General features: G+C 38.5%; 1 protein-coding gene across 1 annotated transcript in view; it reads right to left on the reverse strand.

The window, feature by feature from the left end:
* The window catches only part of PTPRN2 (protein tyrosine phosphatase receptor type N2), a 662435-nt gene extending 636827 nt beyond the window's left edge, over positions 1-25608 (reverse strand). The window contains 5 exon segments of the mRNA XM_075022535.1: positions 24674-24871; positions 24874-25084; positions 25116-25190; positions 25245-25364; positions 25366-25608. Coding sequence (XP_074878636.1) covers positions 24674-24871; positions 24874-25084; positions 25116-25190; positions 25245-25364; positions 25366-25608 — 847 coding nt within the window.
* Between the last annotated feature and the right edge of the window lie 333 nt (positions 25609-25941).

Below are 25941 nucleotides of genomic sequence, written 5' to 3' on the forward strand. Positions count from 1 at the left end.
CATGTTTCCAGCCTTCATTTGCTGAGCTGTGACAGTATGCTATGTCAGATAAAATTTCAGTAAAACTACCCCGTGATTCTGAGGGGAAATCTCCCAACTCTTGAATCACCTCACTCCTAGCAAGACAATTCCCTCACTATTTCTGTAATTCTCAGATCCACAATCAACACACAGTTGCAAGTGAAGCTCGCCTTATTAAGTCTGTATTGCAAAAAGTACTCTGAGGTGTGTGACACACTGAGGTGTGTCCATCAGGTTTCTAAAACATAAGACCTTGTAAAAGGCATGCAATCATTTCTAAATATTGTCATTTCTTATGTTGCTGATAAAAATTAATGAAAGAAATATTTAAAAATAAAAGAAAGAATCAGTCTTACTAGCTGAAATAAAAAATCCTTCCCAGAAAACAAGCAAGTTGTCTGACCAAGAGTAACAGAGGTAGGTCACTATTTGGATGACAGTTACAAAGTGGGTCATCACCTATAGCTATACTATGTCACCACACATATAATAGCATTATCTGTGGCTTCAGTCATGTACTTATAAATATCAGCTAACAGCCTTCTTTAGTGATCATTGAACATATTCGTTCTTTGCTGCTTTCACTGTCTAAACATTTTTCAGCTCACTTTCAACATTTCTTGTCATTTAGCAAAACAGCTGTGACACTTTTGCACCATTATCCCAAACAAGCTGAAGCTGGCCATACGTTAAGACTCTCAGTCTATAAGGACATGCCTTTCTTTAGAACAAAGTGCTAGAACAGCACACTATTTTGAAGTACCCCCTAACTATCACAGCTATCTCTTAACAATTTTGAAAGGACAGAAATATTTCAGTAGCTTCATTACTTCAGCAGCTAGAAAAAAAATCTGCAACATTTCAATAGCTAGAAAAAATATGTGCAAGAATATGGAAGAAACCTCTGCTGCTTCAATAACACCTGTTCTTGTCTTACTTTTTCATAGATACCTGCTGTATCTTTTGCCATGAGAAAATCATACTGTTACTTTTTCACTGTGAAAGCCAGTAATTTTTCTCCTTATTGACATTTTCATTTACACAAATTCCTACATTGTAAAATGGACGCAAAATACGATGAAATTATTTTATATTGCCTGTTTTATTATGTAAACCACAACTGCTTCCGCTATCAACAAGAAAGGTTTAGTGCTACTGAAAATCATTTAATCTATTCTTGCAAAACATGACATTAGCTGCATGTAAATTAGACCACGCCTCCTAATGACTCATATGCCATTTGTCTTGGCAGGACAGATATTTTCAAGGAAAATTTCTTAAAAAACACAAATTTTTTTCTAGGTATACTTTTGTTGTTACATATAAGATTCTAATTCAAACAAAATAAGGGCAGGTGGGATCCTTTCATGTTTCTATGGCCATGGCTATTTTTTTTTTACTATTACTGCATTGTCTACCACTTATTTTTCTTGTCATTTGTATGATACTTAAACACAACAGCAGAGGGGTGAGCCATTAGGAACCATTTCTAAAAATAAGAAAATTCTATTGTCTAATCATAAAAAATAGTAGAGGGGTAATGGATAAAGTACTGTCTGAATAAACTTTCTATTCATTTTTTAGAGATGACCATATTTCTGTCTCTGCTTCCCTAAAAATCTCTGCAGCAGTTGTGGAATGCTAAAAAACAGAAGCTCAAATACATTTCTCTCCATGCTATATGTGAAACACCTGCTGGCTTCCTTTTCTTTGATGTAGAGTTTGGCAATAAATAAGAAGACTAAAGAGTCTATATGAGCCAGTGATACAGTGCCCACTGGGCCATGATTCTGTACTGACCTGAATTCACAGGACTCATTCTATTTCTTCAGTGAGAAATAGACCAGAAAAAGCTGCAGAAGAAGGCATAGAAAGCTGCACTGCAGCAAAATACCAGGCCAAAAAGAATAATGATCCCTTTTCCATCAAAAGAATAAACATTCATTAGTGGTTTTGGGTCAAAAGATATTATTGCTATATTTTAAATTCAGATTAGTCAGATTTTTCTATGTGTAACTTCATTCCCAGTTATCATAAAATCAGCCAGCCATATTTGGTTTATCCGACTGCAAACACTGCAGAAGGAACTAAACAGACAAGTGCAGAAGAATCCAGTGGTGGCTCTAATGCTTTCTAATACTGGTGGTGAATCGCAACAGAGAACTCTGAAGAAGACTTCAGTGTGCATGTGTCTGTAACACAGTGTTTAAGAAAACACTGAGTAGTAGTGAGTGCTACTGAACTAGTACATGAATGCATGAGAACCCTGCACTTGATTTCAATATTAATAACATATACGTATATATATATATATGTACACACACATACATGGAAAATTGTTACATGTTGAGGATTTCACTGTCTATCCCAAAATGTAGCAATTTAGACTGAGCAATATGAGTGACAGGTAAGAGAGTGCTACAAGGTAATAATGCTCATTCTTTCTGTTTTTCAACATAAAACAACTACATGCTCTCATCTTAGTACTTTCTTGATAGTAAATAACTCATACAGTCTTTGTTATGTTGAAACTGAGCTTGAAATGCTCCTACGTTTCTAAGACAGAACAACAACGAAAGATTTTAGCAAAGTTTGTAAAGTTCTGGTGGAGATGAAAATCACTGTCCTCAAGGGAAAAACTGTCCTTGGAAGAATCCACTCTTCTCCACAACTTGTCTAGGTGAAAAGCAAGAACTAGGAAGAAGACTGATGACAGTTTATTTAAGAAACTATTTCTCTGCTTTACTACTTCAGGATGTGATCTTATTCCTATTGATTTGAGTGCTTCAGGAGCAAGTCCTCAAACATCAATTTAAAAATAGTACAAAGGGGAAAAAAAAAGAAAAAATATTTTCTGTTTAGCCAGTCATTATTATAGAATAAGGACCTCCATCCTTTTCTTCTGCAATTTGTACAGAAATAGTATGTAACATTTAGATATACTTACTTATATGACTACATGCAGTCAATGTAAAAATTATGCATACAAAATAGTCATCCGTACCAACTTCCTACAGGTCAATCCATTACAAAATACATTAAGACACTTTGCAATCAAGTAAGATTTTAACTGAAGGTGATAAGCATTTTTGTCTTCGTATGCTGGTAAGATTGGCCAGATTTTCTTAGACCCCATTATTTAGAGTAAGTAAAAATTGCTTTGTTTTAATCATAAAACTGCCATAAAATCATTTTACTCTGGAATTAATGGGTACAACCATTCACACTGCATGAACAGTACAGGAACACTGAAGAAGGAAAAATCTATACAGAATACATTTCACAGTAATGTAATGCACTCTAACGTATGACATAAACAGAAGTGTGATAGATAGATTTCAAGGTCAGAAAAGACCATGGTAAGTGCATTCTGCACTAAAAACATCAGAGAATATCATCAAGTATCATCAGGTGGTCACTGCAATCAGTCCACAATTTCTTTTTGAGTAAAAGTATTGCATCATATGCCCCATTTGAATCAGTTCAATGGCCTATTATGCCAGTGATTAAAATATACTCATCTTTTAGCATGCATTTATTCAGCTTCAGGTTTCATTTTCCAGCACTCACTATGGCTTTTTTCTTGACAAATTTAACAACTTCCTTCTTTTACCAGAAGTCCAAAGCTGCCCTCAAGGAAAGTCTCCAAATTCTCCACAGTCCAAACCTCCATGTTTCAAAATCTACTTTTTGCACAAGTATAAAGAGGACATCTATTGCATTGGATCTTATAAATGGGTTTGGTGTCATAATTAATAGTAAGTAAAATTTTAATAAAAATACCAGGAATATTAACAGCAAGTATTTTACTACAGATGAGAGAAAAAACAAAATATGAATAGAAAGAAAAATTATTTGCATTTTAATTTACCTAAGCCACCAACACACCCACAAACTGACTCATGCAGATACAGGTTTTCCCCAGATCTCTCACTCATTCTGCATAAAATGTTATATTCAGAAAAGATAAATTATTTTCAAATATCAATAAAGTTATTACCATCTTCAAACGTGAACTCCATCCCATTTTTGTGAAGAACTTCATATCATTATGGTTTTGGACTGCTGTCATGTCCAAATGTTTTCTAGGGCATGTCAAGTAACATGACTAATATGTAACTTTTGGAAATAGTTTTCTCTCTGTTTCTCTCTTTCTTTGTGACTTTCTCCCAGTCTTGCTTGTTCAATTCCAGTGGAATTTGTTTTGGAGGACAGTTGCTTATTTGTCTTTTACAAACTATAAGCATATGTACTGTGTATCTGTATTAAGGGACAGAATATAAAAGAGTTCATACATAATGAGTATATGTGACACAGCTCTCAGTTCTCAGTCTTGCTTCAGGTTTTTTGTGTAAGTCTCAAATTACTCAAAAGCCCCTCTCCACTGTGCAGACAAGATTTGTCTTTGAGAAGCAGAGTTTTTATCAGCAGTCCTCATCCTACATCTGTGGTGGAACCACTGGATATCTTGGACTATTAGAGGATCAGGAATGTGGCTAGTGAGTGTCTTGTAAACAAGGGTATAGGCTTTGAGCTTGATCTGTAGGAGACCAGTGTCAAAACAATTCAAATGCACTTACCTCTGACTGTGTTGCTGAACACATACAGGGCTATGTTCTGTATTACCCACTCTTTATTAAGAAACAATAACTTTAAACCACAGTGTATTACACCACTGAAATCCAGACGAGAGGCAGCGAAAGTGTGTAAAATCCAGGTCTGGTCACCATCAATCAGCATGAGACATAGTACTTTAGCCAGCTGGACATGGTAAACAGGAATCCTTAGAGATAGTACTGTGTGAAATCATCAGGGACCTCACAACCATTCTTGAACTTCAAACGGATTTAATTCTTTGCTGTTTTTCACCTTCAACAAAAGGAACCACAATCTCTTGCTAAAACTCCTAAATGCACCTGCAATTAATGGGCTCTATATGTGGTACAATTTAGAATTTCATGTAACTGTGAGCATATCTTCCATATAAATTCAAAAAGTGTACAGAAGAGCACTGCAAACTGGCACATGAGAAAGAGATAAGAAGGGCATCGGTAGAACTCATTGTTTTCCTAAACTGTTTAAATATTTTCCTTTTTCAACACTGTATTCTGGGGGTTGACCAACCATACGTAAACTATTGTTTTTATGCAATTTATCAAGAAAGCCATTGATTTTCTCCTGCCTTTGGCAAGCCTGAATCATTACAAATTCCTCATTTGACACAAAAATGGTCTATGTAAAACCAAGTGTTCCCTCCAGAACAATGTAGTTTCTCTGCTGTACTGTATTTTACTTTTACAAAATGTACCACTATAAGCGTATCTTATGTGGCAAGATCTTATCTGGAAAATAGAATCAACACATCAGTTGATGCAAGGATTGCTCCCGCTGACAGTATTATTTCACATGTTTCTCTTATGTAATGAATAGGGACACTAAAATTAAGTTAGTGATACAGTATAATCTCCTATCTTTGTATTTTAAGAAGCAGCTTGGGATCATGCAGTCCAAAAAAGAAGTACTCTTCTTCATTAACTATTCAATATGGCTACAGATTAGAAAGAAAATTACCTTGCAGAAACTTGCTTTCCATAAATAAAAAGCTTTGTATACAGAAATCAAGCTCCGCAGAAATCTTGATTGCAGCAAAATATGTTAATGGGTGCTACTAAAAAATAAAGTGTAAGGTCAAGGAAGCTGTAAATCTACTGATTTTACATCAGCATGTTCATTCAAGAATTTTTAAAATTAGTATAAATATCTCATTTACATTGCACCAAGACCAGAGCTGTCACCACAGTTCTACTTGGTATGCAAGCATTATCCACATTTTCTGCTCATAAAAAATAGAGGAATGTCATGATTTGCCTAATGTCACATAGCAGGAAACAGAAATCAAATCCTGTTCTATGACCACTTGACATTCAAAGCCCTTCATAATCTGCTTCCTAATATTCCTCTCCTCCCCTGTCACCCCCTCCTCTTTCAACACTCGAGTCCTCTAACTTCTTTTATTCTTATTCCCTGTTTCCTTTCATGATGCTAATACATTTAGAGTTCCCTTTCTGAACCAAGGTACAGCTTCTCCTTTACTTACTAATGCTCAGCTTAAAACACAGTCATTCCTGACTGTCATGGATTGTCACAGATGTCCCTACATGTAATCAATTCTTGGTCCTTACCCGTATCTACAGACAATTTTTCAGCTCCTCTAGCCTAGTGCAACTGAGTTGCCAGCACACAATAACTACATATTGTTCTTACTCTGATGAGCTAAAAGATTTTTCTTCTTACTACAGAAAAGCATTCACTGTCAAAATAAGTTAATGTAAACAGCATGTTGTTAACGATCTTTATATTACTATTCATTTATGCAAGTTCTAAATCCTTGCATTTATTATATTGTCTACCTAATTCATCAGCCCCTTCAGGCTGGAGTGCATCTTTTCAAAGGTCTTTAAAATTCCCAGCACACTTGGTGGCAACATAAAATAAATAAGCACTATATAGTTCATTATAGAAATTTGAAAAAAACACCAGTATTTCTATATATAAAGTACTCTACATCAGATGTAAATACAAGGTTTGTTTTCTAATGAACACAGGTGAAAGAAAAATCCCTAAAAAGTGTCTCCGCACTTTTCACATTATCAAGGCAAGTTAGTACTCTGAGGAAATAAAAGACTATGCTGAATATGAGCAAAGCATTATGAAGCAAATAATCATCAAAAATCATGAAGTCTGTTATACTGTAGAACAAGAAGGAAGGAATGTATTTTCAGTCAAGTGTGTCTGTGCTGGTACATTTGCATGATTATATTTCATGGCCAACAATTTTTTGAGATTAGAAACAAACTGGAATTTAACTGCATCTTTTCAGTTTAGAGTTAAGGATTACTTAGAATTTACTTCGGAAATTCTTATATTTTAATTGCTTCTTTCAAACAAAGAATTAATCTATAAAGAAATCAAGAAGATTACTTTAAAAATTCAAAAGAATTGATTTTTCAAAAATATCATTTAATCCCAAACTATAATATACTCCATTGCTGTAGAGCTAAAATGTACTTCAAGAGAAGGAAGATCATGCTATCATTCTACAGAGTTCCTATTATTATGGTTCTCTAAGTTTTAAAAACTTTGCAAGAGGATATATTTGCCTCTTATGCGATAAGGTTTTTAGGTACAACAAAGGCACAGCTAAAGATGATATACTTCAGCATTAAAAAGTACTCTTAAGAGAGAGGATTTGGAAACTATCCCATTTGAAGGTAAGATGCAGATCTCAAGTTTAAAAACTTCATGGAGATATATTAGAAAGTTTGGATGGGAGTTTATACTCCTCTACACTTCTCTGTCTACAATGCAGCCTCTGTTCACACGATGCTGCTTCTGCAGTTGATGGAAATCTAGTCAGTTTAGCCAAATGTTCCTGGAGTGTCATTCATCTCATCCTGAAGCAGACACGTAAAATAGGTCAGATAATTATGTCCCATAAGTACCTCTTTCTCTTCAATGACTATAAATGGGACACAGAGTGACTGACTCAGCTACAGACATCTGAAGTGAGATGAATCCCACACCCCACAACTAACTATCCTGCATAAGTTTTCTTAATAAAATAATGTTGAAATGTTTCTTATCAAAAGGATATTTAAACAAAATAAAGACAGAATTTTAAATATCTAGTCTAATACAGTCTAATTTCTGAGAAAGTACTAAATTGCTAGAGCTGAAAAGAATTTGTTGCAAGCTATTATTTCTCATAGTGTTTGTCCATAGGTATAATGTCCAGTCTGTCTGGGATTAGGAAATAATTGAAAAATTGAGCAGAACCCATTTTTGCTGTGATTCCCTCTAGAGGACAGATATCTATACATTTTGTGATCTTTTGAAAAAGCTGGAGCTTTTGAAAGTACATAAAAACACACCAATTTTACTGAAACCAGCATATTCTTTGAAGACAGTTGGAAAACAGGCTTTTTTTCCTGCTATAAAAAAACAGACCAGGCAGCTGATACCTCAAGAAGGAGAAGTAAAAGCTTAGAAATATCACTTCCAGGACAATTCCATTTACATTCTGCTCTTACATAAGCAAAAATAAAAGATTGCTTTATTTTTATGTTTTTTTTAAACAAAACCAACTAATTTCTCTGAACATTCTAATCTTTATATAAACTAAACTTGCTTGGAGACTGTCAACAGGTCTTTCAATTAAAAATGTAGTTTTCAGAAAATCGAGGTCCTACAGGATACTTCTAATGAAACACTTCACCGGATAAACTATAAAAAAGTATTCCAGTTAATTGAATCAAAATATTTAATTTGGGGTCAATTTAACACTGCAATGCATCTGAGCCAGATATGAATGGTGGGACTTTGATTTCAGGTGTTTCAAATCCCCCTTCTAAAGTGTGGCAACGCCTCATGGATGCATTGAACAAGGAAACCTGATCCAGTGACAAGACTGGGGCCTCTGTTGCACAGCAGTAGCTCAGCAATTTCCCTCCTGCCCATCATGGGCATACAAGGATCTAAAGATACAACTTCTAGCATCAGGAGTAGCAAAACCTTCTCTCTGTCCTCAGGCTGACAAACCTGGCAGTCCAGGCTGACAAAGTTCAGTGTTACCTTAAAAATTATTTTTTAATGTTTCAGTATTTTGCCTTCTCCAAAAATAACCTTTTTAAAAATATTTTATTCCGTTAAAACATCCTCATTTTTCATTTTTGTCCTGACAGGGAGTAAAAACAAATGTTGAAATATAGGAAGCTCCCATAAGAAAAAAATTCCAAATACTGAACAGATAAAATTAAAACCTCTTCAAGGAACACTCTCTGCTGCAATTAAGGAGTGAAAGCAAAAAAAAAAAAAAAAAAAGTCTAGAGGCAGAATCATCCCAAAATATCGTTTATTTCCTTGTTCTGTAGGCTCCTATAAAACATAACTGTAGTATCTGTACTGCACTTAGTTTTAATCCAATGATCACACAAAACTAATGGCTCAAGAAGTTAAAAATAGCAGCTATATGGTATCTAATAGCCATATTACACTTGGGAGTAATTTGAGATCTCTTGCTCTTCAAGCAAAAACTCATAATCATTGCTCAAATAACCTATATACAACAGCCAAAGATGAGAAAAACAACAGCCACTGTCTGTCACTGTAGTAATTTTTGGTGGAGTTAAATTTATTTATTCTCCTGCATTATCTTTATTTTTTTTAAAGTGATAAATATATATTTATAGGCTTATTTTAGAAGAACAAACCTGTTCTGATAGCTAGAAGATTCAAGGACCTGTTCTGTTTTAAACTGCAGATTCAGATAACTAGAAGTATTATTAAAAGGAACAAAGATGCTTCATTTTAATTAAAATCTCTCACCTTCTTCCTTTAAAGAAGCCTTCAAAAGATACAGTTCTTTAAACTGTGTGACTTCAAGGTTACAAAATATTAATGGATCTTCCTGAAGCTCTATTGCCTTTCTCATCAGTATTATAATCTTCTGTTTGCTTGTCTCTACACCTGACTATTTTTTAAGACTTTGTTTATTTGTGAAAGTAAACCAAGGCAATGAAAAGATGGGTTCAGCTGAGGTTACAATATCCACCAATCTGGTATAAGATCATGATAAATCAGTAAAATATACACCTACTGTACCTCTTTCTACTTTATTCAATTACAAATTTTCTGAGTGCACTACAGACCGATTTTCTCTTTAAATTCAGCTTACTTGCAATTTAATCTTCCCTCTCATGCAGATGTCATGCACAATGGTGCACTGTTATTATTTCACACCCGAGGAAAAAAAATTCCATTTTCTTCTGTTAATTACATATATATTTCTCTATGTGCAAAATACAGTACCACAGATTAGTAGCTCACAAATTCTCATCAACTGAATAGGAATGGATCTCACCAGCGCTCATGTGAAACCTCCACATTACACAAGTGTTGCAGAAACCATAATTCTACGAATGGCACACATCCTTCTAGAGCAGTACTGGCCCTTTGTTCCAAAATGAGACAGAAGGGTAACTGATTATTGAAAAACAAGTCTTTAAAACAAGAATTAAAACAAATCCTTGTCCTGTTCCTTCCTAATGTCAAGAGCAAAGAAATTAGCTGAAGGGCATATCTAAATCCCACTTACACTCACTTACTCAAAAGTCCATGTAACTTGATTTCAATAGCTTTCACAAGCTACCAGACAGAACTGCCACGCAGTCTTAAATTGCTGCCTTCTGCAACAGGCAAAAGACTGAAGTGATGGTATTGCTTAGATGGGTAGAATGATCCAGCTCAACAGCCCATAATACTTGAAATGTGCGTTCTGTCATGATGTAGTATCTTTCCATTCACACTTTCTCATCTGTACTGAAATCCAAAGTATAATGCAAAGAGATGGTTTTTTTCTGCCACCAAAGTTAGTTATATACTTTCCATGGCTATGGGAACCCAGTAGGAGCACTTTAATATGGACTACAGACTTCTGGCCAAAGTTCTTAAAAAAAAATCTAACCTAGTGTATTTTCTGCCCACACTGGCAAGAAATATTTAACACTGTATTAGCAGTTTACTAGCAAAAATCCACTTCGTTTCTTACAAAATACTAGTGTTTCAGGGCCTAATGAGCAAATACTAGTGTAATTTTTGATTCACAATTACTGTGGCTATACAGGTTTTTTTCTTTTAAGGAAAGTTTGTGTATATCTGCATCTAGAATATTTGTCTGCTTCCGAATTTTTCTATCATTATTCAGAATACCCTCAGGACTGCGAGTCTCTTGTCCCCATCAGTCTATAGGGGAATACAAGCATTATTCAGGGGGATGCTATTTGTGCTTACTCAGTTTGCTCTAGTCAAAAGTTTCATAGGAACAAACCACACAAAGTGCCATATCAGATTAGACCAAAAATCTGTCTCTCACAGTGATCACCAGCAGTTGCTGAGGGAAAGAGGGTAAGAATGGGGAAATATACCATGACACTCAACTTGGTCTTGGTATGACCTTCCCATTTGCCAACCGTCCGCCAGTGTCAGACAACCCTCAGATCAGGTCTCATACCAGCCTGGAGAGCCAATCCACCGACAGAGATGTGTCCCTCAGCAGATAGAGAGCAAAAGGGAATCATCACTCTATTAAGACTTTAAAGTGTCATATAAATGAATGGCAAAATATTACTGTAGGTAAGATTCTTAAAAATGAAAGTCACTATCTGAAATCATCCTTTTCCTCCTTGCATCACTTGACTATTTTTTGATAATTCATTCCACAAATACCATATATGACATTGAAAAAAAATTCTTACTGTGAAATCTGGAAAAGATTCAGTCAAAAAGGACACTAAAGCTTTTTATCAAATCTGAAAAATATTACTTTACTGTTGCTACAGCAACATCTCCCTAATAAGCCCTTTAAATTTAAACACTGTCTTAAGAGAGTTCTAGGTCAAGTTAAAAAGCACAGACAAGCTCTTCAGAGAAATAAAGTTTATATTCAGCATGGGTAAGAATGCAACAGAAAAGGTGAACTAAAGTTTTAGCTATTTCCATAATGACTTCTCACTTGCTGTGGTCTGTCCTACTTTCTTTCCCCTTAGCCATCCAGTAGTCTCTCTTCCGAGGAGAGAAGTCTCAACTGCCTCTAAGGGAAAATTCCTAATGATTTTTTATCCTATAGCAACATATCATCTTCATTAAAAAAAAAAAAAAAGCTTAGATTTGCAAAAAGATATATTTGCAGATGTAAGTTTGCACCTCCTGAGATAAGACCAAGAATAAAAAGCTATTTCCAGTTTCTCACATATGGAGAATAGCTACACATAGATAATATATGAACTGAGAAATTGCAGAGCGAATACGAAAATCATTCATGAGGTACCTGGGGATTATAACAGGAATTTGTATTTATTTGCTCTATAACTACATGATATCTGGTGTTTTCTCACTGATCTTTAAGGTCCAGAGTTTAAGTCATTCTTCTGGGGGAGAGTTGACAGTATGCATACTGGGGATCATCTTTGGAAAAGGAGGAACAACCTCTTTCAGTTTTCATGCAGTTGTAAAGCATCATTTAGTGCATTTTTGGCACCAATCTGGTTTCAGAGAAATTTTCAGTTAATTTGCATCTTCTCAAATGTAGGTTTTTACAGTCCTTCCCAGATGTCACCAGATACCTACTCATCAGAGGAAAATGAAAACCAAAGCTTCTAACTCATCCTAAAGTGGTGTGCTATATCAATTTTAAAAAAGTAAATGAAACACGTGAAGTATTATTATTGCAGAAGGCACTCCAAACAGTAGTAGCAGATTGAAAGTAATTTGAGGAATTCCTATCTATCTTCATTTTAAAAAAAACTGTCCTAATTATCTTATTTGGAATGCCACAAGTAACCCTAAATGTACACAGGTGACTGTACTATGAAGTTTGTTATTACAGACTTTTCTAGTGTGTGAAATTTTGATGACGTTAAAGTGATCAAATACCAAAGAAATGAGTGAAATAAAAATCCTGATTTTGCAAAAATTCAAGGTATAACCAAAACTGCTGTGACCTATTTTTCCCCCCTCTGAAAGCAAAAGGGGCAAAGAGTCCCCATTTACTAAGTCACAATAGCACTTACCTATAGTTAGGCACATGCCTAAGTATTTGCATTGGTAATCAGAACCAAAATTAAACAGACTTAATCATAGCTTTCAGGTAATAAACTATTATAGAAACAGCTGTCCTGTGATTTATGACGTGAAAAAACTATCATCTTAATACCTGACCTACGTTATTCACAAATGAAATGTGGCTAACAATAGATTATGAATAAATATAATGTAAAATACTGTGGAATGAGCTAGTGTTAATAAACTACATAATGAAATTAACCTACTTCCAACAAAGCTGCCAGTTCACTGATTTTTTACTTACAAAGACTAGGAAAAAGAGGTGTTGTATACTGACTCCACCGTAACAGAGATTATTATAGTATGCTAGCTTCCAGCTTGCCACATTTAAAGGCTATTTATTCCTAACACTCTCTCTCCCCCTTTTTTTCTGTTTTTGTGTTTGCCATCATATCTGGTCTCTACCAGCATTCATTGCTTTCATTTATACACGTAAGAAGGTTATGTATTTTTTCTAATGTGTATTCAGGAAGTGTCATATCTGCCATCTGTAATGGTTTCAGCTGGTTTTTTTACAAACTGGTATTTAGTTGACATCTGCACAACAGGGAAGGACCTTCCAGAAGTCACATGGCAGTGGTGAAGCAGGTCAAACAGAGTTATGTTAGCACAGCTGACAAGAGCTGAAGGGACAGGAAGGTGGAAAAAAAATCCCAGGTATGAATAAGTCTTCACTCAACAGAAACCACAGCAGAAAGGTAGATTCTTCACCTAAGTCATTACCCATTTTGGAGGATGAAAGCTGACCAAAAATAACCTGTCTCTGGGAAATTTCATTAAGCATTCTGATAATCAGGTTAATCTGACAGTCTGGTGAAGCCAAACCAGGATTACAGGTATAAGAATGTTATGTGATTTTTTTTCTGCACCTATTTTATATAATAGTTGTTTTACTGAACTTTGCATAATGTTGAATACTTGCTTTCTTTTCATTTGAACATTGTCTTTCACATGAACATTGTCTAACGCTGAGAAGTGACTCAGGTGTGGCTGGCAAACTACAGAACACTACATCCTCTGTTTTCCAGGGAGTGACAATCCCAAATAAAGGAACGCTCACACCCCATTCTGCAGGATGAGGCTTGTGAGCTGATACACCACCGAACCACCAAAGCCCATCCTTCGGCAAGAAGAATTCTCTCAACTGAGAAGAGTTAAGCAGAGTATCTTTGTCAATAGCATGAAAACATGGGTGCCCCAAAGCCAAGGCTATCTTCCAGACTGCAACAGAGACAATAGAAAAGTGACTAGAAAGAAAATGCTCAAATACTTATTTGCTAATACTCTGTCTTAAATAGAGCTAAACATATTCTATAAAACCAGCTCTAGGCAAGCCTTATTCAAATATTTGATGCCTTGAATCACCTTAAAACCAGGAACCTGCACTAATATCAGGGACATCAGAAGGAACTGAACCTGCAAGTGTTCTTATTTACACCAAACATAAAAATAACTTCAGGCAAACTGGTGAAGCTATTCATAAAATGCTGCATTTTACATACTTCTGTTGATAACAGAGGCTCCTTGTGCAGAGATGAACTTTCATCTGAAAGCAAGTTAGTATTATTCTAATACCGGATGGACAAAAAGAAAGAAAAGTAATGACAAGAAGCCCACCCTGTTAAAGGAGCATTAGGTGGCCAGACAGATGTACACCCAAATTCAGATTCTGGCAGCTTCATGCAGAGGCTTAGGTGAGGCTCATCCTCCCTTACACGCACCACTATTTAGTCTTTCTGGCATGAACCTCCCTAAACTGCAAGAGAAAGAAGCACAACCATGCTCCTTTTAACAACTTGTGTAGCCACCCCACCACTGGGCAGCTGATCGTGTCAGAGTTCTTCACTATCTGCTAAACTGAAATAGTTCCATAACCTGAAGATGATAAATTATTGTTCTAAAATTCTCTCAAGTAATTCTTTAATTAGGAAAGTTTGACAAACAGGTGTGATCAGCTCCATCATTCAAGCTGAATCAGATCCTTCATAAAAGCTGTGTGTTTGTTCTGCTTTCTAAAATGTCAGCCATTTGACAGCTGTTTATTCTCAAGCCTGTGTGCTATGTCCATTTCCTCCTCCCTTCTCAGTTATTTACTTTCAGATTATAAACTCGTTAGAGCAGGTGTTACTCAGAGAAACAAAAGCAAATGGACAGGAAAAAAAAAAGCCCTCAACTAGATCTTTGTCTTGTTGGGCAGCATAAAACCAAACACACATAATACTAAAACAACCTTCCCATTCTGCTTTTTAAATGCTATTTGATTATAGCATTATAAATTTTATACCACCTAAAAGTATGAGTGATTGCTCCCAAAGAACATGATTGTTTTATTTTTCTGCAGCTCTTATGATGGAAATTCAGCAGATAGCATCAGTTAACTTTGGGTTTTCCTTCAAATTTTCTGTTTTCATTATTGTTGCATTTATTTTGATTATGCAAATTTTATAGCTGCCCTTTGTCCTTGGAAATCATCCCCTGCTTGTAATACATGTTAGTAAATGGTAATTATGAGCTGACCTAGTTAAGCAAATAAACCTCCAGATAGATAGTACTAACAAGAATATTTTAACAACTTTGAAATTTCACCTCATAATGGAGGAAAGGGAAAATTGCAGAATCTGACCCCAGATTTCAAGGGCGCCCCCCCCCCCCAACATTTCTGAAATACAGATCAAACAAAAATAAAAAAATTGAAAGGAATACACTGTGCTGAAGAAGGGGGGGGGGGGGGGCAGTACCTCTGTCAGCTGTGTAACTAACTCCAAGATGTGTTCACCTACCTAAATGCTTGATGATGTTTATCTTGGTATCTTGTCTTCAATAACATCCAGCTATTTCCAGAAAGTCATGAAAGATGTACAATTCCCAAATTTCCCTTTTCCCCTCCTTTTTTTCTTCCTTTAGGTTGTACCTAAGAAGGGGGATAGCCACCAGTGACTACAGCCTTCTCCAACAAATGGAAGGAGTTGCTATAATCCACAGGGTGACACCATGAAAGTAAGAAACAGTGTTTAGCTGAGAAGCTGGGATGAGAGGCGAGGCCAGGTCACAGAAGAAGTCTGGTATAATATTTTGCTAGTGTAAGTAAGGCATTGCAGTGACTACATACTGAGAAAGAGTACTGAGCTCTGTGAAAATCTAGAAAAGGAAGGAAGATTTTATGAGTAATAGCTCACTGAAGATTTTGATAGCTAACATCTATTATATCAAATATCAAATAGAGCTGAAATATAAACAGCAAGTATATAAAGTATTCCACAATCTAAACTAAAGTTATAACAAATCATTTTGCCAAGAGAAATGCACCATAATGTATACATTCTCTAAAAAACAGAAGAAACATTCACACTCTTTGGTGGTGATTTATCTGCATTAATCAAGGGTTATAATCTTTGATGCCACATTTTTAATTCAGCACTGAAGAGTAAACAGAATTTAAAGTCTAACTTACAAATCGATTCTGTAAAAGAGGTCAGGTTAATAGGAGACTATCTTTTATAAGAACACAAGTCAATGTTTCATGCCATGGAGAGCTCAGGGGCACCAGTGGCATAAATTGATCGTATCCCCAAACCCACCTCCCTGTTGCCATTTCATGGATACCAGCACTAATACCAGCACTGTTTTCACTGCTTGTGAACGTGGCTGTGATTTAGATCCATTTTATTTGTTTGTTTCACCCAAACCAATACCCTTTACAAAGGTCAGATCAAGCAGTCACTGGCAGGAATACCAAAAACTTTTGTTACAGCCAAACATTCTGTACTGCAAAGCTGCAGCCTGATAATAGTTGAGAAAACACAGACAATTTCTTAATACACAAACTCTTCCTCAGGCCTAAAGATGAGACATGACCTTCTAGGTGAAGTAAAGCAGTTGTCTGAAACAACTGCCCTGAGTTTAATGAATTGTATTAATGAACTAAAGATGTTGTAGAGAAAAGATAGCCCTCCTGGTGCAGAGCAGAATATTAATAAGAGAATAGGTTATAATATCTTTAGCCCTTTTAGGACTGCAACAGACAGACAGGTAATTATCTCTTGCAGAATAATGAGAGCAGAAGATTTCTGTGTGCCAGAAATCCAAAAAATCTATCAGTTTTTCAGCATCCAAGATTGATTTGCGTAGGGTATTTTGTAGAATTTATTGAGGTTCAAACTTGAGAGATCAAAGATTAATTGGGGGGAGGGGGTAAAAATGGGGTTTTTACATGTATCCGGATATTTCCTAACTTCTGTTGAACTTTGTATTATAATATGTAGTGTGTGTTTGGTCTCAGCTGCATTGTTTTCTATGAGGACATCTGGAAGTATATTACATTTTGGGAGGCACATATATCTCTGTGCATTAACTTGTACTTCTTGGCTATGATTTCAAGCTTATGTAACCATCATTGCATGCTGTTAAACTATGACTGAAAGAAAAGACCTTACACCCACTACAACCAGCTGTACTTCCCATAAAACTTCTAGTTACTGATTTTTATGCCTTAAAATAGCTTGTTTTATCAACGTATTAGTTTGAAGCAAAATAGGTATGCAATGTTAAGTGCTCTCCATTCAGACAGACTGTGCATCAACAAACTATGTTTAGTATTTAAGTATGTTTCACTGAAAGAAACTATAGGAAAAAACGCAGTCAGATGCCGTAATTTACTAAGCTACTCTACTTCTCAAAAAATTCCTTCTCAAAAGGAATAAATTCTATAAAGTTAAGCCCCTCTAATCTTTTCAGAAAAAAGTTCCCTAATTTTTTGATGAGCACAGCTGTTCTGAATGGCATACTGTTATTGGGAACGCTATAGTATATTGATGCTATGAAATGGTTGAGATAAAAATAGAGCCCTTCCACCCCCCTCACAAGTAAAGCCCCTAAAACTCACATAAGAAAACTCAGTAATCCTATGTACACATTAACCTCCATGCCCTTCATGCTTTCTCTTGACTGTCCAAAACTAGTAAGTCTTCAGTGTCCCTTTCCTTCAGCTCTCCAATACCACACTCCCCTACCATCTGTCTATCTTACCTGCAGATCTCCTATTCGTTTACCTGCTTTTTTCCCTTCACTTGCTCATTCCATGGTGCCCATTTCTTCTCTGTCTCATTCAGAGTCACCTTCATTTTTTTGCGATTACCAGAGTGATTTTCTCTGAGAAATTTTTTTCCAGGACTACTAATACCCTTCAGCCACCTCACTTGTTTCAGTCCCTTATGTGACAAACCTGCCTGACTTCTCACAGGACCTTCCTAAACAGCTTACTTGTAAGACCTCATATATCGCAAAGTCATGCCTGTGGTTTTGAAGTAATGTAGTAGGTGATCCTCAACCAACCTCACTTTAGTTTAAGCTGCTTCATTAGTCTCACCTCAGTGGGGAGAGACAGGTGAATCACTCTTCAAATGTGCTTACCTCTCCCCAAGTTTAACCTGAGCATCTGATTTTTTAATAGCTAAGGTGCAGTACCTACCATGTATATATTTACAGCCAGATACTCACGCTAGCCTGGGAAACATATGAAGACAGTACTGAGTGGAAAGTAATAGCTGCGTTCAGGGAGACGCTTATCTGACCTGTGCTAGATATGTACAGTTGGGTAAAATTAATTGAAATTTATAAACTAGATATAGGTTAAAAGGAAACTAGATTGATTAGCTCAAATAATTACATTTAGTTAGACGACTCCCACCCCTTACATTAAGAGAAATAAATCCTTTCTATTCCCAGAGAAGTTTCTCACAGTCTACACTCATTTCCTGACTCCATTTTTGCCACAGCTTTGGCCTACATGAATGAATTAAAATTTCTATTTTGTGAATCCCTTTTCCTTCTTGTCACCTTGCCTCATTTTCTCATGCCTCAAACCGGTCCATTGAACATCTCAGTTTTGCTGCTGCATTTCACCATCTCTGCCATGACAAAAAGTAACTCCACCCAATCTTAAGTTTACATCTTTACAGATTGTATACAACTCACTAATCTCCATTCGTGATCTCCAATGCCAATAATTTTAGTTCTACTAAACATTTCACCCCTCATCCCCTCCTTTAATCATCCACACTCCCAACATGCCTCTATTCCTTGGCATGTCTTCTGACTGTTTCCCTGCAAACGCGCTCTTTTCATCTGCATCTTCAACTGTTTATTCTTCATTTGTAAACATAAAACTGTTTGACCAGCAACAATATCACTTATTGCCTTCCTAGACTTATTAATCATGACCATCCTGAGCCTAACCAAAAATACATCCAGCTTAGCATCCTGTCTTTGACGGAGACTAGCAGTGGGCTTTCCCTCTTGGATACTTTCCCTCCTTTGCCAATTTTATCACCAAAACCAAATCAATCTTTCCTCCAATCTTTACTGAATGCCCTCCTAAATTTGCCTGTAAACACCAACACAGATTTTAGCAAGACATTATATCTACTGATTTGTAAGAATAACTTCACAGATTTTTATCTAAATTTTAGGCCACAGTGTAAGTGGGATGAGGCCAAAATATATATCATTTTCCGCAACTTGGAATATACACTGCCTTTTGGCTTCCACAGGTCTTCTTATGGATTTGGATACATATGACCGATGGTAATCACCTACATCTGAGCTCGTGTTCGTATGCTCTTTCCAGCCAATGGAAACCTGATTGATGTGGAAGACCTCAACTCCCTGCTTACCAGTGGGCTCCACTGCCTTCAGGGGCTGCGGTCGTCCTTTGTCACTAATGACAGTCTCTCCACGCTGATGTTTATAAGCATTGCTGTTCACTGTAACTAAGTACGCTGGCAGCTGCCTATTTATCATTAGTGTGTCAACATTAACCACCCTTTGCTGTTTTAGCAGAACTGCCCAAATATTCCAGGATCTAACAACTAGGAGTAACCTAATTTCCTTTCAGTAGGCTGACTGACAGCATGGTATGATGATGACGATGTGGTATGATGAAGTTTTGGGGACTGGTATTAGTCATAATTAGCAAAAAAAAAAAGGAAGACAAGTAGAAATATTCTCTTTTATTTCACCAAATTCAGAGAAATGTTGGGGTACACTCAGGTGGGAAGCAGAAATGAGCTTTTATTTCCAAAACCTTGTCTGTTTTCTCTCAACCAGTAAACCAAACAAAAAGAAGAAAACTCTCCCTAGAAATCCCATCCTACAAACAACCTTTAGAGCACCCTGCAATTACTTCCTTTTATTGATAGAGAAATAATTCACTTCCTGTCCATCCAAAACTTTCAATGAATACAAATTAGATAGTAAAAAGATATTGTAGAACAGTTATGGTATGATGCCAAAAACATTAATGCATATTCTTACCTTTAATTCAATGGAACTAACAGACAGACATGCCTTAGTATCAAGCTACTTTCAAGTTGTTTTCTAACATAACTGATTACTTAAGAAACGTTTCTAGGATATACAAAAATACTTTTGATGAAGGGAAGCACAGAGCTTCACGTTCTGAGCACATAGCATTGTCTTAATTAAATTTTTTTTATATATTTTTATTTGCTGGCATTATATCGTAAATTACACTCCATCACCAACAATTACATCAAATCAACATGATATCGAAATACCTGAGTGCCTATGAGAAGTTCCAAATTAATGTAACTAGAAAGTCAGGCAATTTTATCCACTGAACAGATGGTAACACTGTAATTCCCCTACTTTCTCAGCCAGTCTGCTGCAAGCCTTAAGCAGCATTTTGATCCAAATGCTACTGAAGTCAATGCGAAGGTTGACATTGACTTCGGTGAGTTTCAGCTCAGTTCAGACTTGGTGCAAGAAGCAAAATTTCAGTCCTCATGGATCTCCAAGACAGTTGACAATGATGGCTGAGAACAACAACAGTTATGTTAATTTTGCTATGGTAACATCTATTCAACAAGAACTAAACCAAGATAAACTTTTTTGCTATTCCCCATGAAACACCCGTAGACAAAAGATCTCTGTCACTACTTCCTTTGGATTGTATTTGAAGCACTGACTGAAAAGCCAAAAAATGTGTATTTTTTCATCTGCCCTACTCTCTATTTCATTCTCTTGTAATTTTAAGAATCAGCAATGGAGAAATGCTTTCCACCAATGGTAAATGAAGTCCCTGCTCTTGTAATTTCTTACTTCTGATCAACTTTAATCACTTGAAACTCCTAGCCCATGTATAAAATATTTTTTTTCAGCTGTTAAACATGCAGATCATACTTTGTGAAAGTCCTACAATTAACATGCAACATTTTTTACAAGTCTTTGAGTAAAGTTTCTATCAACTACATTTGAACCCTAGTGAAATGTAAGATACTGTCTTTGCTCACTGCACGCTAGGAACTCACAGCTACAGGTTGAGCAGAATATTTCATGTTTATAAGATGAAATGTGACAGATTTGTCTTTTTGTTAGTTAGTTAAAAACTAAATTCACAGGCATTTGACTCACAAAAATTTTGCATATGATGATCTGAATACAACTTTGAAGGAACTTCCACATGGTGTATGGAACAACTGTTTCTGGAAATTTCCACAGCATATAAATATACTCATTTAAGAAGAAAATGCAGACCGAAAAATAGGATTGCACGCAGCACAAAAGATAAAATCATATTGCAAAATTATATTCACTGAAGGTTATAAGCATCATTTTACACATTAGAGGTCAATGTGAAGGCAACTGCAGCAAGCACACACTTACTCTCTTTTCTAAAACATATGAGGATGACTTCCGCTGTAAAGTATTGGTATTTTAGGACTAATGAAATAATGTGATTAAGAATATTCACAGTTTACTTTGTTGCCAAGTTTTCTACCTCACCCAGACTATCTGATATGAAAATAAAATAACACTGCAACTTTCTGAATAGATTAGTTTACTTAAAAAGCTGTACAACTGCATGAAAATACTTTAATTGTTGGAGCTTCAATTTTCACTGAAGTAACTGCTTAGTGTTTACTGGAAGGCATTTTAAGTTTAACAGCTTCCTCACCATAATTATTTGCTAATAAGAAAATGTCTTATTGAAAAAAAATCCATACAACCATCGCTACAGGAGCAGAATAACCCAAATCTGTGGAATTTAGCAAACATGATCAGGATATATTGTTCACAGATTTTCACTTTGTAAAACACTTAAAAAGAAGTTCCATAATCTTAAATGGACTGTGTCCATTTATAAACAAATAAAGATTTATTTAGAATATTAATCTCCCAGCCCCAGTGTTTCATCAAAGACTAATGAGCACTACAACGTAGTCAGCTGATTTTTTTCTTCAGAAAGGATAAGAATCTCTCCCCTAGGCTAAACCTGGTCAAGAGACAGAGAGGGGAAGGGCTATACTTCTCCTCATTTGGTCACATTTAAAATGCTACTGTAAATGTCAAGAAATGGAAGAATATGTGCTTTTGTTGATAATAGCATCTTATAAAAACACCTTCCCACAGGAACAATCTACAAAGCCTCATGAATTACATAGGCAGAAGAAGCACAAACCAAATCTTTTACCTTATTTAACTGTACTTTAAAACTTCCAATTTCTTAAACAAGTTTGTAAGTATGTTACAAAATAAATAGGTCACCATTTGGAGATGATTACTATATTGGAAAGCATAGACAAAAGTTGACCAAAAAAAAAGAGGAAAAGAATGAAATTGGATGAAAACATCCTATGAAATGGTGAAGGTCAGGAACTTCTACTTCTGGACCAGCTTTTAGGAAGACTTCTGAAACACTTAATAGGAACAAATTAATAAAAAACTGTTTCTATAATTACATGGCTTTTAAGGCAGTTTCCAGCACATATTATAGAGGTTTCATAATGCATCTGTGTTCAATTTTCAATTAAAGAAGATGGGACTGTGCACAAGAAGAAACCAAATTATTATCTTCCACCTATAACCACAAATAATCTCAAAACTCAGATACCTTGTAAAATTACAGTTGCATCTCCTGACTGTGTCTAAAAATTGTACTCTAAAATTGAACGGAATCTATTCTAATTAATAGTTTGAACTCAAGTTTAATGAGATCTGAAACACTGGTCAATAAAAGAAATAAAGGAACTCTAAGGGAAGAGACAGCTAAAACTGTTTCACTTCCAGCAGTGCAAACATTTTCCTGCATCTTGTCAAACACAATAGATCCTTTCCCATCTTTCACAGAGATCCATGAGATATCAGTTAGTTCCCTATTCCAGCAAGAAGTAGAAATGCTCAACTTGTTTTACTGCTATTGAAATATCTCTGAATTATACCGCTCAGACTACCGGATTCACTATGTAAAATCAAGCCTTCTCTTCCCCCATTCCCTTCCATGCAAGGACAGCCTTAACTGTCAGGCAGGCATCCTTGCCGAGGCAGAAGCACAGGGAGCTACAGGAAAGTGACAAACACACAAATGTTGCTTTGTAGCTACAACACGCTGAAAAATATTTTGTCACCCAGACTGATTTGCAGTTTATGTTTAGGGAGAGACAATCAAAATCTGACTAGTTTGAAAGCACAATGTATAGCCTATTGCATTATTAAAGGTAAAAATTACAGCTATTACTTTCAATATTTTTATGCAAGCTTTCTCCTTAGTAGATTAGGAGAAACAGTCTATATCTATAGCAACCATTTCTCCTTAAAACCTTGCATCACTATCTTCACTATAGCAAGCATTTAATAGCTCATTTTTATTGCCACTTGTCTGAAGCCTCATTAAAAACATGGTCAGCTGATTTTAAGTCCTTCTTAATAAACAGAATGTACATGAGGAAGGCTGCACTGATACTTCTGTGAGAGGCTTCCTTTGTTTCTTACAGTAATTTCATTTTTTGTCTTAGAAGAAAAAATTTCTTAGGGACAGCCAGTTTAGCTTTCACTCTCTAATCTCTATAACCACATACAAAATTCTCCAGGTTATGACCTTCTTGACTTAAAGTGACTTTTGGAAAGACACTGTAAGTGAAATGAGATGGACTGAATTAGTAGATATCATTGGAGATAATTCTGGTGAGCCCACAGTCATGAGTGTCTAAGTGCAAGGAAAGGACTGCCAGGGAGAGTGGCACAGGAGAATAGCATTGATCTTAAACACACAGAGTTTGTTTTCAGGATCCCTTCGTGTTATTGTGGGTCATTTGCGCATGTTTAGTGCAGATGGTATTTTCTACAAGAGGAAGGGGTTGGTCGGAGAATGTCTCAACAGAAAGAGGCTGTTTAATGTTCTTCCCTGGGCAGCGCTGGGTATTTTTAGACACCTCTAAACCAGCCTTAACCAGGAGCCAGTGGTGGCTTCCACCTCCAGCAGAACCAGTCAGGGGTGGACACCGGAGAAGGCTGGGCTGCACCTGGGGGTCTGTGGCCTGGGGACTTCCTGGGGTGTCCAAGTATGAGGGCAGTTTAGTGGGCTGAATCCACCAAACGGGGAGGAGGGTTAAATACGCGGAGGCTGGATGCATTTTTGGTGACTCGCCACTGGTGCACCTCGACTTTAGGGGCCTCGTGATTGTCTCGGCGGAAGTTTTCAGCGTGTGGGGACACTCGGTGAGACCGGCTCCTCAGAGGTGTCCCCAGAGATCCCGCCGGGACACGCCGCGGGGGCAGCCGGCGCCCTGGGCCGGCCTCGGGGTGACCAGGGACCGGCGGGGAGAGGCGGGACCCCGGAGGTGTGAGGGGCCGGAGGACAGGGACCCCCAGCAGGCAGCCGCGCCGTAAGGAACGGGAGGACGGGGCCCCTCAGCGGGAGCCGGTCGTGAGGGACTAGAGGACGGGGCCCCGCAGCGGGAGCCGGTCGTGAGGGACCGGAGGGCGGGGGCCCCTCAGCGGGAGCCGGTCGTGAGGGACCGGAGGACGGGCCCCTCGCCGGCAGCCGTGCGGGCGCGGCCGCCGGGGGCCTGTCGAGCTGCCTCTGAGGAAGCCCTCGGGCAGCAGCGGAGGGAGCGAGGGGACGGCGCGGCCCCGCTCCCCGTCAGCCCCACGCCTCCCGCCCCTCGCCCCCACTCACCGATCCGCGCCTCGGCGGCGGCTCCGGCGGAGGGCGGTTGGCTGCGCGGGGCGGCGGCGAGGACCTGCAGCAGCGGCGGCAGCAGCAGCGGGAGGACGGAGCCGAGCGCCCCCATCATGCCTGGCCCATCGCAGGCGGCCGTCCCGCTCCCCTGCCCGCCGCCGCCAGCCCTCACTCCATGCCGCCCGCCCGCCCTTTGCCTCCCGCAGCCGTTCCCCGGCTCCGGCGAGCGGCGGCAGCAGCAGATTCAACACCCAGGACAGCGACCAGCGCCGCCTGCCCGCCCCCGAGCCGGCCCCGCCCCGGCCCGGCCCGGCCCGGCCCGGCCCGCCCGCCCGGCAGGCGCGGCGGGGGGCGGGAGGGGGCAGCTCGCTCCCGAGCTCGGCGGCGCCGCCTTCCCGCTCCCCGCTTCTCCCCGCTCCCCGCTTCTTCTCCCCGCTGCCCGCCCGCCCGCCCGACCGACCGCGGGGGAGGGCCCTGCCCTCCCTGCCGGGATCGCGGGGTAGCGGCCCCCCGCCTCCGGCAAGGTGAGGGCGGGGGATGTTCCCCCGGCCCTCAGACCGCCGCCGGCCCTGAGGGAGGCTCCGCCTGAGGCGGGCCGCGAGCCTCCGGGCACTGCCCGAGCCTTGCGCCGGCGGGCGAGGGGCAGGGGGGATCCTTCCTGCCAGAACGGCTCTTCGCTTGAATCCCCCGGAAAGATGGCTGAGAATGGGAAGGGAGTCATTAAATGTGCTTGTTCCACACACCTGTATGAGAAAAACGATTCGGCCCCTGTCAAAGTTTTGTCCTGAAAAACGCGCTACCTGGGTGGATTCTCCCTGCGGCCTCCTCGGTAGTGGTTTACTTAGCGCCGTTTTTTCCACAGAAAATGACTTGCCATCCTGAAGGATTTTATAAGCCCTCAGGTAAATACCTCCCGCAGCTGAGGTTTGCATGTTTGCCTGGGAGACGTCCCCATGGGTGACGTGTTTATCCTCCACCTCCTGTCCCCGATTCACTCCATGTGAGTGGGACCGCTCGGTCTGGGCTTCCAGGAGGGAGCAGGAGTCTCCAGGCAGGAACCCATTGACTCCCTCCTTGTTCACAGGCTCTCATTTTTCTCACAAACTCGGTGTAATAATGTTTAGCCTTTTAACGCAGCAGTCACAGTCACCGGGGTGAAACAGTGCAGCTGCCATGCCTCCTGGCAGGGGATGCATTTTTGACCTGGACAGCCAGCTCCATGCCATCCATGGCAAGTGATGGCTGGTCCCAGCTCCCTCTGTCAC

This window comes from Buteo buteo, chromosome 2 (genome assembly GCF_964188355.1).
Source record: "Buteo buteo chromosome 2, bButBut1.hap1.1, whole genome shotgun sequence".
Lineage (NCBI taxonomy): Eukaryota > Metazoa > Chordata > Aves > Accipitriformes > Accipitridae > Buteo > Buteo buteo.